Source organism: Thermobia domestica, chromosome 2 (assembly GCF_964235325.1).
Source record: "Thermobia domestica chromosome 2, izTheDome1.hap1.1, whole genome shotgun sequence".
Classification (NCBI taxonomy): domain Eukaryota; kingdom Metazoa; phylum Arthropoda; class Insecta; order Zygentoma; family Lepismatidae; genus Thermobia; species Thermobia domestica.
Window position 1 is genome coordinate 167,444,675 of NC_137455.1, and position 11,905 is coordinate 167,456,579.

At 35.8% G+C, this 11,905-nt stretch overlaps 1 protein-coding gene across 1 annotated transcript; it reads left to right on the forward strand.

Annotated features, from left to right (window-relative positions):
• The first annotated feature begins 213 nt into the window (after positions 1–213).
• Positions 214–11,272, forward strand: LOC145677158 (uncharacterized). The gene is made up of 4 exons (XM_081747790.1): positions 214–556; positions 6,903–7,074; positions 8,751–8,847; positions 11,128–11,272. The coding sequence occupies exons 1-4, from the start codon at positions 425–427 to the stop codon at positions 11,171–11,173; spliced, it is 447 nt and encodes a 148-aa protein (XP_081603916.1). The 5' UTR covers positions 214–424; the 3' UTR covers positions 11,174–11,272.
• The last annotated feature ends 633 nt before the right edge of the window (positions 11,273–11,905 follow it).

Genomic DNA, 11,905 nt, shown 5'->3' on the forward strand with positions numbered 1-11,905 from the left:
GCACATGTGTATGACACATTCGTAATACCGTGCAAGTGTATTTAGTTTCATTCTGCTAATATTTACATTAAATATGGCTATAGTATTTTTAATTGAAAGTTAAATTTTTTAAAAATTATTATATTACTCATTCTAAATAAACAATATAATGTAACCTGCATTTTTCGAAGGCTTAAGTACATTGGAATAAATATTCAATCAGATAAATCGACACGCTATAAATAGGCTCTCTCAGTAGCATAAAAAATGTGCAGTGTTCGCTTTGATGTAATAAATGACGTGAGAACCGAATAGACATGTGTCTGATTATATACATACAAAAAGATATGTAAATATAATAATCTTAATAAGATTATTATTGTTTGGAAGTAAAATATTATTTTTCTCTATTCGTTATTAATTTAATTTTTATTTCGAATCACGCATGCGCACTGGTTGGAGCTGTGTATTAGCCGTGCACGGCGCGCTTATTTGTGTGGTCGGGTACGAGCTGTGGTGTGGTGGTGTTTGTCCAATGTTGTTGAAGGCGAAGAATTCAACATTATATTATAATCAGGTGAGTGATGAACTTAATTTTACTGTAATTTGTAAAATTTAATAAAGCACCCGTTTAAATAATAAAACTGGTGTTAATGTTGCCGTATACACATGCATCCTGTTCTTCTCAAGCAGTATTTATTAGTTGACATTTTATGTTTTTGGAGGGGACATTGAAGCTATAGATATACATTGAAGGCACTGTCATGATTTGCATCTCTTTAAAGAAAGATCTGCAAGAGTCATTATCACGTAGTCCTTTTAACATGAAATAAATTATGCATACATAACCCTACATTTGAAAGGAGGTAGTGTTCCAACGGCAGAACCTCCGAGATAATTTACAATCAAATCAAGGTATGCTAGTATCATTACCAAATCCAGAATGGGAATTAGGGGTAATAGTTAAAATAGGGAAGGTTCTAGATTACTGGTCCCCCATATAGATTAGTAGCTGGGTAGGTTTCTTTCTGTACTAAGTTTATGCATTTAACTTATACAGTATTGCCGAGCGAGCGTTAGCGAGTGAAGGCGGGTTAGAAACCCGCAGGGCACGTTGTTTTCTGTCTTTATTACTGCTCAATGGGAAGGGACCAGTAATCAAGAACCTTGCCGTTAAAATAGAACCTGATCGTATGCATGTATTTTTCTTGAGCCATCTTTTAAGAAAGGTATAAAGGCATTACTCGAGCAAACGGTTCTATGAAATTTACACGCATTTATTGCATTTTCCGGTTTCTTTTTGCAGAACATGCACTAAATGAGGAGCTAATGCATAAACCACGAACCAACTTGTCTAGGTGGCCACTAAAAAGCACGAATGCTATCTAACCGAATCAGGGCAGGAGTGCAGCAGGAGGCCCGAGCGGATCAAAGGGGTGCGTTCGTAGGGAGCAGGCGGGTCAGCAACAAGGGCATACGCATAAACGAGGATAGTGAAAACATACATTAAATATCTGCAATAATTTTTACCTTCAAAAGCACTTATATAATAGTAGTAATTCTTAATTTCAAAATGGCTTCACTGCTTTCCCGCGTACAAATGGTCTGCTGCGAGGAGAAATTCGTATGCTCTGAATTTTTACTTTTCTACACTTACCATGACGCTTGAAAAACTATAATACGACGCTCTTTATCACACGTATCGACGCTCTCTAATCGTATGCTTACATTATATCTATCGCAGTCGTCCATTGCTAACACGAACGGAACTTTCCCGCAGTTTATTTTCACCTTCTTCGCATTCTTGTATTCTTCCGCTTCAGTAAATAGTTACATGTAGAATACGTTCACTACCATTGAAAATGTATTTCAATATGATATCCACTGACAGAAATTACTTATATTTACACTCTGCTTCTTTTACGAAAAGTGTTTCACATCGTATTTTACCTATAAATTTTGTTTTCGGTAGAACCGCCTGCTCGAGTGAACCCATACAAGCATTTTTTTGAAGACCTTACTGCAACATGCAATATTTAAAAAGGATATCTGAATATAGATCGAATTGATTCAGGATATAGCTTAAGGGCAACTCTTTACTGTAGGTCTCACATGTAACATCTCCACTGTGACTTACTTCACAAAAGATAACTCTGCGAGGCAGGGTTGGTTTAAACCAGCTGGTTTTTCAGAAAAAAAAAAATGGTTTAAACAAGAAAGAAAAAAAAAAGAAAAATGTTTAAATCGTGTGAACTTTATGGTGACGTTTCCACATATCAAACCATCCGCATTACGTTTATCTACTTTTCACCTTTTAATCGAGGGGTCCCGTGTTCAATTCTCGGTCCATCTTTCAGGTGTAAAGCAAGTAGCAATTCGAGGTGTCTCTTTAAGCGAAAGTCTTCTCCGTGATAACGTTGGTATTTCATAAGGAATTTAAGCCTAAACATACGAAATGAAACCAAGTTATATATTTCTACTTGTTTTATAAAGAAGCCAAGGCTGCTTAAACATATTGATAGAAATTGGCAAAATTTATCAACTGCCTACGTAGCTTCCAACATCAGCTTGGATTTCACTTTGTTTTAATTTTATTGAATATCTACATACCCAATTTTTAATTTAATACCTCAGTTTTAGCCTAGTGATTATGATATGTTGACCTTCAAATTTTACACACAAATACATTTAAATAACAGGATTTTCCCAATGGAGTTTCCCGATTTATATATATGATTCTGTATAATGTTTTTACTTGTGTAACTGTTTGTCTTTTAGTCCTTCTGAAATGACTCTTGACTAGGGATGGCCACAAAGTTCCGGTTCCAGAACCGGTTCTTAGGAACCGGTTTCAGACTTGGATCCGAAAGCCCCCAAAGACCCGTAAAGGAGCCACAAATTTCACCTTCAAAACACTGCAAAGAGGACCATGCGCTTGTGCTCTCCCCGCCCAAACTCTCTTGTGCCCCCAGAAAACAATTTTGGTCCACCAGTTTTTTTTTTGTTTTTATTTTGGTCCACCAGTGTTTTTTGTTTTTATTTTGGTCCACCAGTGAGTGTTTAGCCAAATGAGTTGGCCAATTTGCCTGTTTAACCATTAAGTTTGCCAGTTACCCAGTTAATTTAGCTAAATGAGACAAGCGGCCGCCACCTGGGTGCCTGCCTGTCGCTTCCACCATTTCATCTAGCACACTGTTCACAGCCTTCCAGTAGCTCGTGTTTAGTGTAGGGATCGTCACAAAGTTTCGGTTCCAGACCTGGATCCGAAAACCCAGTTCCAGAACCGGTTACAGACCTGGATCCGAAGAACCGGTTCCGGACCTGGATCCGAAAAACCGGTTGTTGAACCGGATCTTCTAGAACCGGATCCGTTCAGACCCGAAAAACTGTTCCAACAGGAACCGGTTCTGGCCATCCCTACTCTTGACAATTATAGCTATTAACAAGCAAGCTTATGTAAAGATCAGTACAACGTATTTTTATCAAGAGTCCTTCGTGAGTGAGTCGGCAATGACATTTGTGACCAGTTAACCCCGGTTTCGTGTCCAAATGGACAATTTCTCTTGGATGTCTTTGAAGCTAGAACAGCTGGGGGATAGCCCAGTGCCTAGAATAGATAACTTGGTTTCAAATTTTATGCCCGAATGCAATCTCTTTGTCAAACCAAGGACCATGGGAGGGGGACCTCTCATAATTTGTACGTGAGAGATACTGGCGACCATCATTTTTGTATTGGCGAGTGAGTCTGACTTTGAAATTTTGCGCCCTGTTGTCTGTTATGCTATTGTCATTTTCTCTCTCTCTCTCTCTCTCTGTAATAATGCACGAAATTTGCACTTCACAAAAAAATCAAAGCTCTGTTCAGTCATGTCTTTAACCCGTTATGTAGATTCTTACAAAAAATAAAGTAGTACGAGAAAAAGCACAATCTTATCAAAAAAGAGCTGAGTTTGAATGATTTATGAGTGTTATCTAGTTAGGATATTTTTTCCTTCACTGCTATTAAATTTTTCATAGTCACTTATGAATCTTTGTAAATAGTGAATTGAAAAAATGAAATGAAATCTTTGAGTTTTACGTCCCATGGTTATGCCGGTTAGGCTAAAGGAGACGGTGATAATGAGAGATGAGTAAAATGGTGGAATGAAGAAAGTGGGAGAAAACGGGAGTACCCCGAGAAAACCCACGAGCACGGTGTTTGTCCACCACAAAGCTCACTTGGCGGGGGCTGGGATCGAACCCGGGACCCCAAGCACCAGAGGTGAACGCTCTACCACTGAGCCACCGCGCCTCCCAAATAGTGAATTGAAACTAAATTGTCCACAATAATGTAAATGGATTGTGTGTGCTAGATTTGACTTTAAAACTTGTTTTGAGAACACACAAAATTTAAATTTGAGCATATTACAAATGTGATTTGACGCGAAATAACTGTGTAGTAATATGTAAGAAAGATATGGTAAAAATTGAAGTGTTTTCTTTCATAATACTTTCATTTTCTTAAATGTGGGAAACTAGGTCGTATCTACATACTATAATTTTTCCGCTATTTTTGGAAACTAATAGGAAGTTTTTAATTATGTATACGACAAACGCCATGAGATATTTATTATTTGTCCACACGGGCCAGTTAATTTATATATATTAGTATGGCGCTAAATACGTTGTACAACTGTTAGGTGTTACACTACCGAAAACGTGAGAAAATTAACTTTAAGGATCCATGGCTCCAGTACTATGGGACCAATCGTGGTCGGGTCAAAGCGTCACATAGGAACTAGTATGTGTCCTATCCAAATATCCACGTTTCAGAATCGTGCGGCATTTGCGCATCAATTTCTGTAGAGGCAGTTGATTAGTACTTCAAATTTCCGGAGCATTTCCGAAATGCCTCTCTAAGCTTTAATGCGCAAATGCCGCACGATTCTGAAACATGGATATTTGAATAAGGCACACACTAGTTCCTAAGTGATGTTATGCAGGGCTCCCAGCTGTCCTCTTTTTCCTATTTTTTCTTATTTGTTTGGAAATGTGTGTATATTTGTCCTATATTTTAATCTTCTCCTATATTTCCTATATTTTTAGTGATTGCATTATTAAAAATACAAGCCAAAGACAGTTCCAGTGCTGATTTAAGTTGCTACATATTAGCAATATGCTAAATAAGTCATAGCATTTTTTAAGGGACAAGTCACTAATCCTCACTATTACTTTTTTTTAAAAAATTTGCTCTTTACTATCCTCCTCTGTTCATTTTTTTTTCTGTTTCCTATGTGCTTATTCTTCCTCAATGAAGCTTAGCTGAGGAACCTTACCGTGCTCCAGACTCTTGTAACGCAAGCTGTGTTAGCATTTTCTTTCAGCAGTGTGTGCAGCAGTATTGTTTCGGCATTAAGGTGTGTTGGTATTCACCAACATATCCCAACGTCTTCCAATATTGCTGTACATAATATGCAAGGTCCACACGCGTCCTGGAAACCCTGGAAATAAAAGTGTTTCGTTAAAACGTCCTGAAAAGGTCACGGAAAACGTCCTGACGAGAACTTTCTGGAACTTCAAGATTTCCATTGAAAGTCAATGAAAATCCTCAATGTTGTTAGAAGCTCTGTTGTATCTTTTCTAGAGCACAAAGGTGAAAAATCCAGGAGTCTGAAATAGTTACCTATAATGAGCAACCAAGACAATATTACGTGAGTAGACATTTATAGACTTTATAACATTTCAGAAAATAAATTGTTTTCACAGAAATTAGTTATGTAGCGCTCCCTAGCAGAATGCTCCCGATTTTTGGTGACTGAATTTGATCTAACTTTGACCTAAGTTTTCCGGAGATACATAGATTATCTCCACTTTATAGGTTCAGATTCGCGTACATCCTGTATGAGATTTACCATTGTTATTTTTTTTTCCTACTAGATAGCACCATTAATACTCCTCATTGTGAATATAAACAACTAAAAGTAGTACTGATGGCACAGTCCGTCAATCTTCTATTTCAGTGTTCTAACTTATTAAATTAAAAAAAAAAAAAAAAATTCGTCGCTTTGCATGAGTAAGGTTGTGAATTTACGAAATACATATTTTTCTGAAGTCATGGCAATTGTATTAATTTGAAAGGGATGTTTGTATGATACTTTTTATATTGCTACTCTCACTATTTCATTGTAATAATAGAATATTGAGTGTCTGTTATTTATCTTATTGTGCTCTGAAATTAAACTTCACTTTCTGCTCACTTTTATATTGACTGTTCGCTTCTATATTCATGTGTAAGACAAAAACTTGACATTTACAACATTGGTGCTGAATACTAAATTGTCGTAAGAGTTGACATTTTGAAGTTATTAAATACGTTTCATCCGTATGCATGTTTTTTTCTATAAGTTAAATTGTGTAAAAAGTTTTCAACAACGAAGAATGTATGTGTATATTGACTATGTATATGTATAATTTTATCAAATTTGCAGAATTAAGACACATTCAAAAAGTCACACATTAAAGAATTATCTTCTTTAGCGATCATGGGAACTCGGATAGTACTACATTCCTCCACATGCTCTATGAAGTAAAAACAGTGGAGTTGGCAAAAAATGTAATGCATTTCCTAGGTTGGTTTCTTCAGCAAACAAACGAAAGTAACATTGAAAAAAAAAAAACTACCAATAACATTGATTGTTTAAAAGTAAGATGTATTAATCTATCCAAATTGGATCCTAGTTTTCATCAGATTTGCTGATTTATTTTTGCCACCACATTTCACATCATATAAAAGATATGTAACCTTGGCAGATAACTTAATCACAAGAAATAATTTATGGTGATTATTTGCTCTAACATTAACTAAATATTGAAAAATATTATTTATATGCATGAAATTTTTTCGCTGCATTAACACAGCACAATCGATACAATGTTACTTTCAGTTTCAAATGTTGGCGAGTGGTGGAAAAACTCCAAAACAACTAGCACAGAATATTCTTCGTCGTGTCGTGGTGGATGAAGTTGCTGAGCTGTATAGCCTCACAGGAAAGTCGGGAATAAATTGTGTGAGGAAGCTGTCGTTTGTGGAGACACAAACCTACAAGTTTATTGTTGGTAAGATTTTTTTGTGCATTTTTTTTTAATCGTGATCGCATTGTCTTCAATGCTTGATAGTTTATAGGGTGTTTATTGGGAAAGGGCAATAATTAGGTTGTGCTCAAGCATGTCCAGAACAAGAAGTCCATATAAACTTTGTTTCAGGGATATTACTATATGAATTTGGTACATGTGGACAAGGAAATGTGTACATTGGAGTTACGTTGAAACAGTTTCATTAATTTTATGTTCCCGCTGTTATTTACCAACACTGTACACCTTTTCTTTCAACCACCCATACAGTAGCCCAAGGGTGTTAGAACAGGTGCCTAGGTGGCCATTAGACTAGCCCAAAACATCCAATCCAACGACTAGTATTTTGCGTGAAGGCACTGGGTGATAGTCGAGTGAAAACGGTTCACCGTCCATTTGGTATCACATGATGCGTAGAAAGAATACTATCCTCCAAATACGGAGGGAAAGTATTTTGCAAAAGATGAAGGTATGGTGCACTGTCAACACGAAAGTTCCATCTGGTAACTGTTCGCATGAAGCATGTTGGTTTTCCGCGGACCATTGGTGCCAATTATGAGTAGTGTTAATCCTGTAGTATCCTCCTCAGTCCTCTTTACATTAGCTACCATTCTCGTGTCTTATAGTATCACAGTACGCATTTCAACATAATTGCAGTGTACCCTTGTCACCATGCATTAAACTTCATGTAGTGATATATCTGAAACAAAGGTTTAAAACGTATATGTTTATGTAAACTTGATTGTTGTAGTCGACAAATCTGACCGCCTCTCAAATTATTGACCTTTCCTCCTGAAGCACCCTGTATATTGTTTCTTTTTGAGTAACAAATTGTTCTTTGATATAAAATATACTGTTTTGCAATAGAATGTAAGTTGAGTGTTTGTAGTAACACAGACCCCACCAAAAACAAAACAAACAGAAGAAAAGTGAGATGAGTACAGTTATGTTTAATTATTTCAATAAGTGAGGAATTTTTAATTTGATAGGTTCTTTTTCTGGCGTTAGTAGAAGCCATAAAATTCTACTATATTTACTCAATTATACCGCTGAATTGTTCCAAATTTTATTACCTTAAAACAATGATTCTCATTATAAACAATAATTTTGAAAGGCATGTGAAACATGGCCGTTGGTTCAATTCCAGATCACACAAAATATTTCCAATCCTCTCCCCACATTATTTAAACTTGTAAGACGAAAATATCATACGTCGTATATGCTTTGTAATGACTGCACTTTTTTATTTACTTAAAAAGTCACTGACAATTGCTGCAAATGATAAAAATGTCAATTAGATTGAGAGGGGAGTCATTGGTGTGGTGAGTGACTCACTGCTGGGAATGACAATTTCAGTAATCTTCAATACAGAGAGGCAGTGGGAGGGGGGAAAATCGGAGCATAAACTTCTCTGTATGCTGTATGCGAAATAGTTTTTCTTTATCTGTTCCGTATAAAAAATGCGTGAAGTATTATACTCTCGTAAATACAGCAAATATCTCATTACCAAGGTATCATTCAGACGGAAAAGGATTGCATACCAAAATTGTTGTTAGGGTTTCTCTTTCTCACTTTTGATGTTCTTATTTTAGGATTTAAGTTTACTAATGAATGTATAATTTCATATATATCAACATAGTCATATGTACATTTTTTTCTAGCATCTGCAAAGAAATTATATCCTGAGTGTTCGGAGGAGCAAATCAGGGAAGCGATAAGTGATTGGCTGCACCACGCCAAAACAAGGAGGTCACGAAGGTACGTATCACCTCTGATGTTTGGTTTTCATGTATTCGTAAGCCTTTATTTTAATATTTACATGCAATTTTGCAGCAGTTTTCAAAATAAGAACGGTTAACAAGTGGTCTCCAAGCTTTAAATTGTCACTATAATCTACATCAGAAGTCGGCAACAGGGCGGACATTTTTGCATACTTGGGACCTAGCGGGCAAGGAGGTGCGGAACTGTGCTTTTACCTTGAAATATGTGCGAGTAGCTAACGGAGTATAAAATGTGTTTGCTCTCGTAGGTAATTTATAAGCAGAAAAAAAACCTTTGACGCAGTCATTCTTTCAACTTTATTCTCTATAATTTATACGCACCTATTCTCAACGTGTATATTAACGCTCTCCAGCGGCGTTCTCATTTTCAAAGGGGACACTAGAACAAAACTGGGCGATTCGGGGGTGTTTGAGATTTCATGATCTTTAAGACTTTTTTCTTATTCTGCGAGAACGATTATGTATTTTACAAACTATTAGAAATTTGTAGACTTATATGACACAAACAAACTTTTTCTTTTTTTTTTTAAAGGTTAATATCGACGGAAAAGAGAGGAACATTTCATTTTTTTTTCGTCTTGTACAGTGTTCAATATAAATATCGCAACTCGACTACAGTTTTAAGATTTTATCTTATGCAATACATTTGAAATCAATGTTCTGCAGGTTGCTGCATAATCAATCTAACCTTAAACTAACGCCTGATAGGCAGGTAACCAGCGAAATATTGATTTCAAATGCATAAATTAAAGTATTGTACTACTATAGAGTTGCGATATTTATGTGGAACACTGTACCACCTGATGATAAAAAGAAATTGACTCATTGATAGTAAAAGAAATGTTTCTTAAGAATCTTACTAGTATTGTTTAAATTCAAAATGTACATTATATTAGTTGAAAAAAAGAAGAAACCTTTACGTCAGGATTGCAACGCTGAGTTAGGAAGGAGGATAATCCGATGTCCCGTCATTGCACTATTCGATTTACAGGCACGCAGACAGAGAATATGGATTTTGCCGATCGCTTATCTAGGATATAGGATCTTTTTTTCTTACACAAATTTGCCACTGTGTTTTTGCATATTTTGGGTTAAATTTTAAGCAGTACTTAGTCTTCCAGTGTCTCAGTATCTAGTAACATGACTTGAAATATGAATATCTAAAAAAATTTATTAATAATGCCATTGTACTTGATAGCAATAAGATTTATAAATTTGTTTCACTGTGAGTCATATAAGTCAGGGGCGCACTGACAGGAAGTCCGTCGGATCTGAACCCCTATAACGTTTAATTTGTATGAAAATGAATATAATTTCAAGGGCAGGTACGTAACTTATTTGCATTTCATACTCTAAACCATCCTCGGCCGCTCGCAGAGAGGAATACAGAGTGCACTACTGTATATACTTCTGCCTATCTTGCATAACGTGGTAGAGATCAGCCAGTTATATACAATTGATAATATGGAAAAGGCAACGTTTTTATTGGTTGTTCATGCCACAAAAATAAATCTTTTTCATCTTGCTTGCTTCTCTGAATATTGTTTCTTACTTTCAACCCACTTCCCGTAGCTTAGGTAACATAAAACTTCCATTTGTGCTAGATTTTTCTTCGTTATGCGTTGCCTCACAGCTTTCGTCTTCATTTTGAACTTTTCAGAAGGCATTCGAAGTGTAGTGTTTCGATCATCCGTGAACATTCACCTCAATTTCTCTACCAAATTCACTTCTCATAGTTCTTACTGCATCCAGTCTTGAGTTTATTCTCATCCTTCACTGTCCGTACGAATGAGCACGGGGTGAACAAGCATGCTCATACATTTACTCCTGTTGTAATAACTCAGTTTTACGTGTACTTAAACCCACACTTGTCAATGTCATTCAAGGTCAGTGCATTTAGTACCATTTACTCATGAGATGTTCTACCAGTGTTTTCAACACACGTTTGCACAGGATTGCCACCTGTCGATAAAAAGCCAGCCTCGTTTTCAAATTGCTAATTTAAATACTCTTACTGGAATTGATTCAATACCCTAAGAAATCTTATTTCAGAGATGCTGATGGTGGTGATTTATTGAGCTTAAATGGTAGTCTTTAGCTTTGTTTCTGGAGAAAATGGTATGGCATGTATAATTTGGATGGACCATATTTAAATTCTTAATCTCAAACTATGCTAAGAATATGACTGTGATTTAGTTTAAATAGATTGATTTAGTGTCTGCACTTACTGTATTACTTTTAAAACTTCTCTTTACAGGATGCAGAGGACTGAGGCCAAGGATTTATCGGAGAAAGTAAATTAAAAGAAAGAAAAAAAAAACTACAACCATCTTGTAGATTACTTTTTATATTTAATAAGAAATAAATGTATAGATATATATATAATCAGTTGTTATCAATGTTGTAATACCTACTATTTCCATAAAATTACAGCGGAGTTGCACCAAGTTACGGTTAATAGAATATATAAACATTTTTGCACTTGGATTTTGTTTAAAATCTAGTTTCACTTGTGATTGAGTTGAGGCCACTTTGCTTTATCAAGCATATATTTTAAATCTGAAATAGCTCCATGATGGCTTTTGATGAAATCATACTATGTAAAAGCTATGTTGACAAACCAAGCACTGTATTAAAAGAAAAAAATATATATGCAAACCACAACTGTTTATAAGTTCAGAACCTAATTATTCAGACAAGTATGAGTTTTTTCTTTCTTAATATTTTCAGTATCATATATAGGGATCGGAAGTTAAAGATAGTTTTTCCCAAGTGCCCGAAGGTAAGAGGAACACCATAATATATGTTAATTTCGGGTCATTTTAGGCCAGAAAATGCTTAGTTTTAAGTCATATTTGGCTTATTGGTCCCCATTTCCCTTTAAGTCTTAACAGCTGGTTTTGGTACTTGACCTTTTTTCAACTACAGTTTTGCTGCCCATTCTCAATTAGAAACTCTTAAACATAGTTTTCTGTAATAATCTCTGACAATAGGAACCCTTGAATGACTGGAGCAGGTATAGTAGGTATGACCAG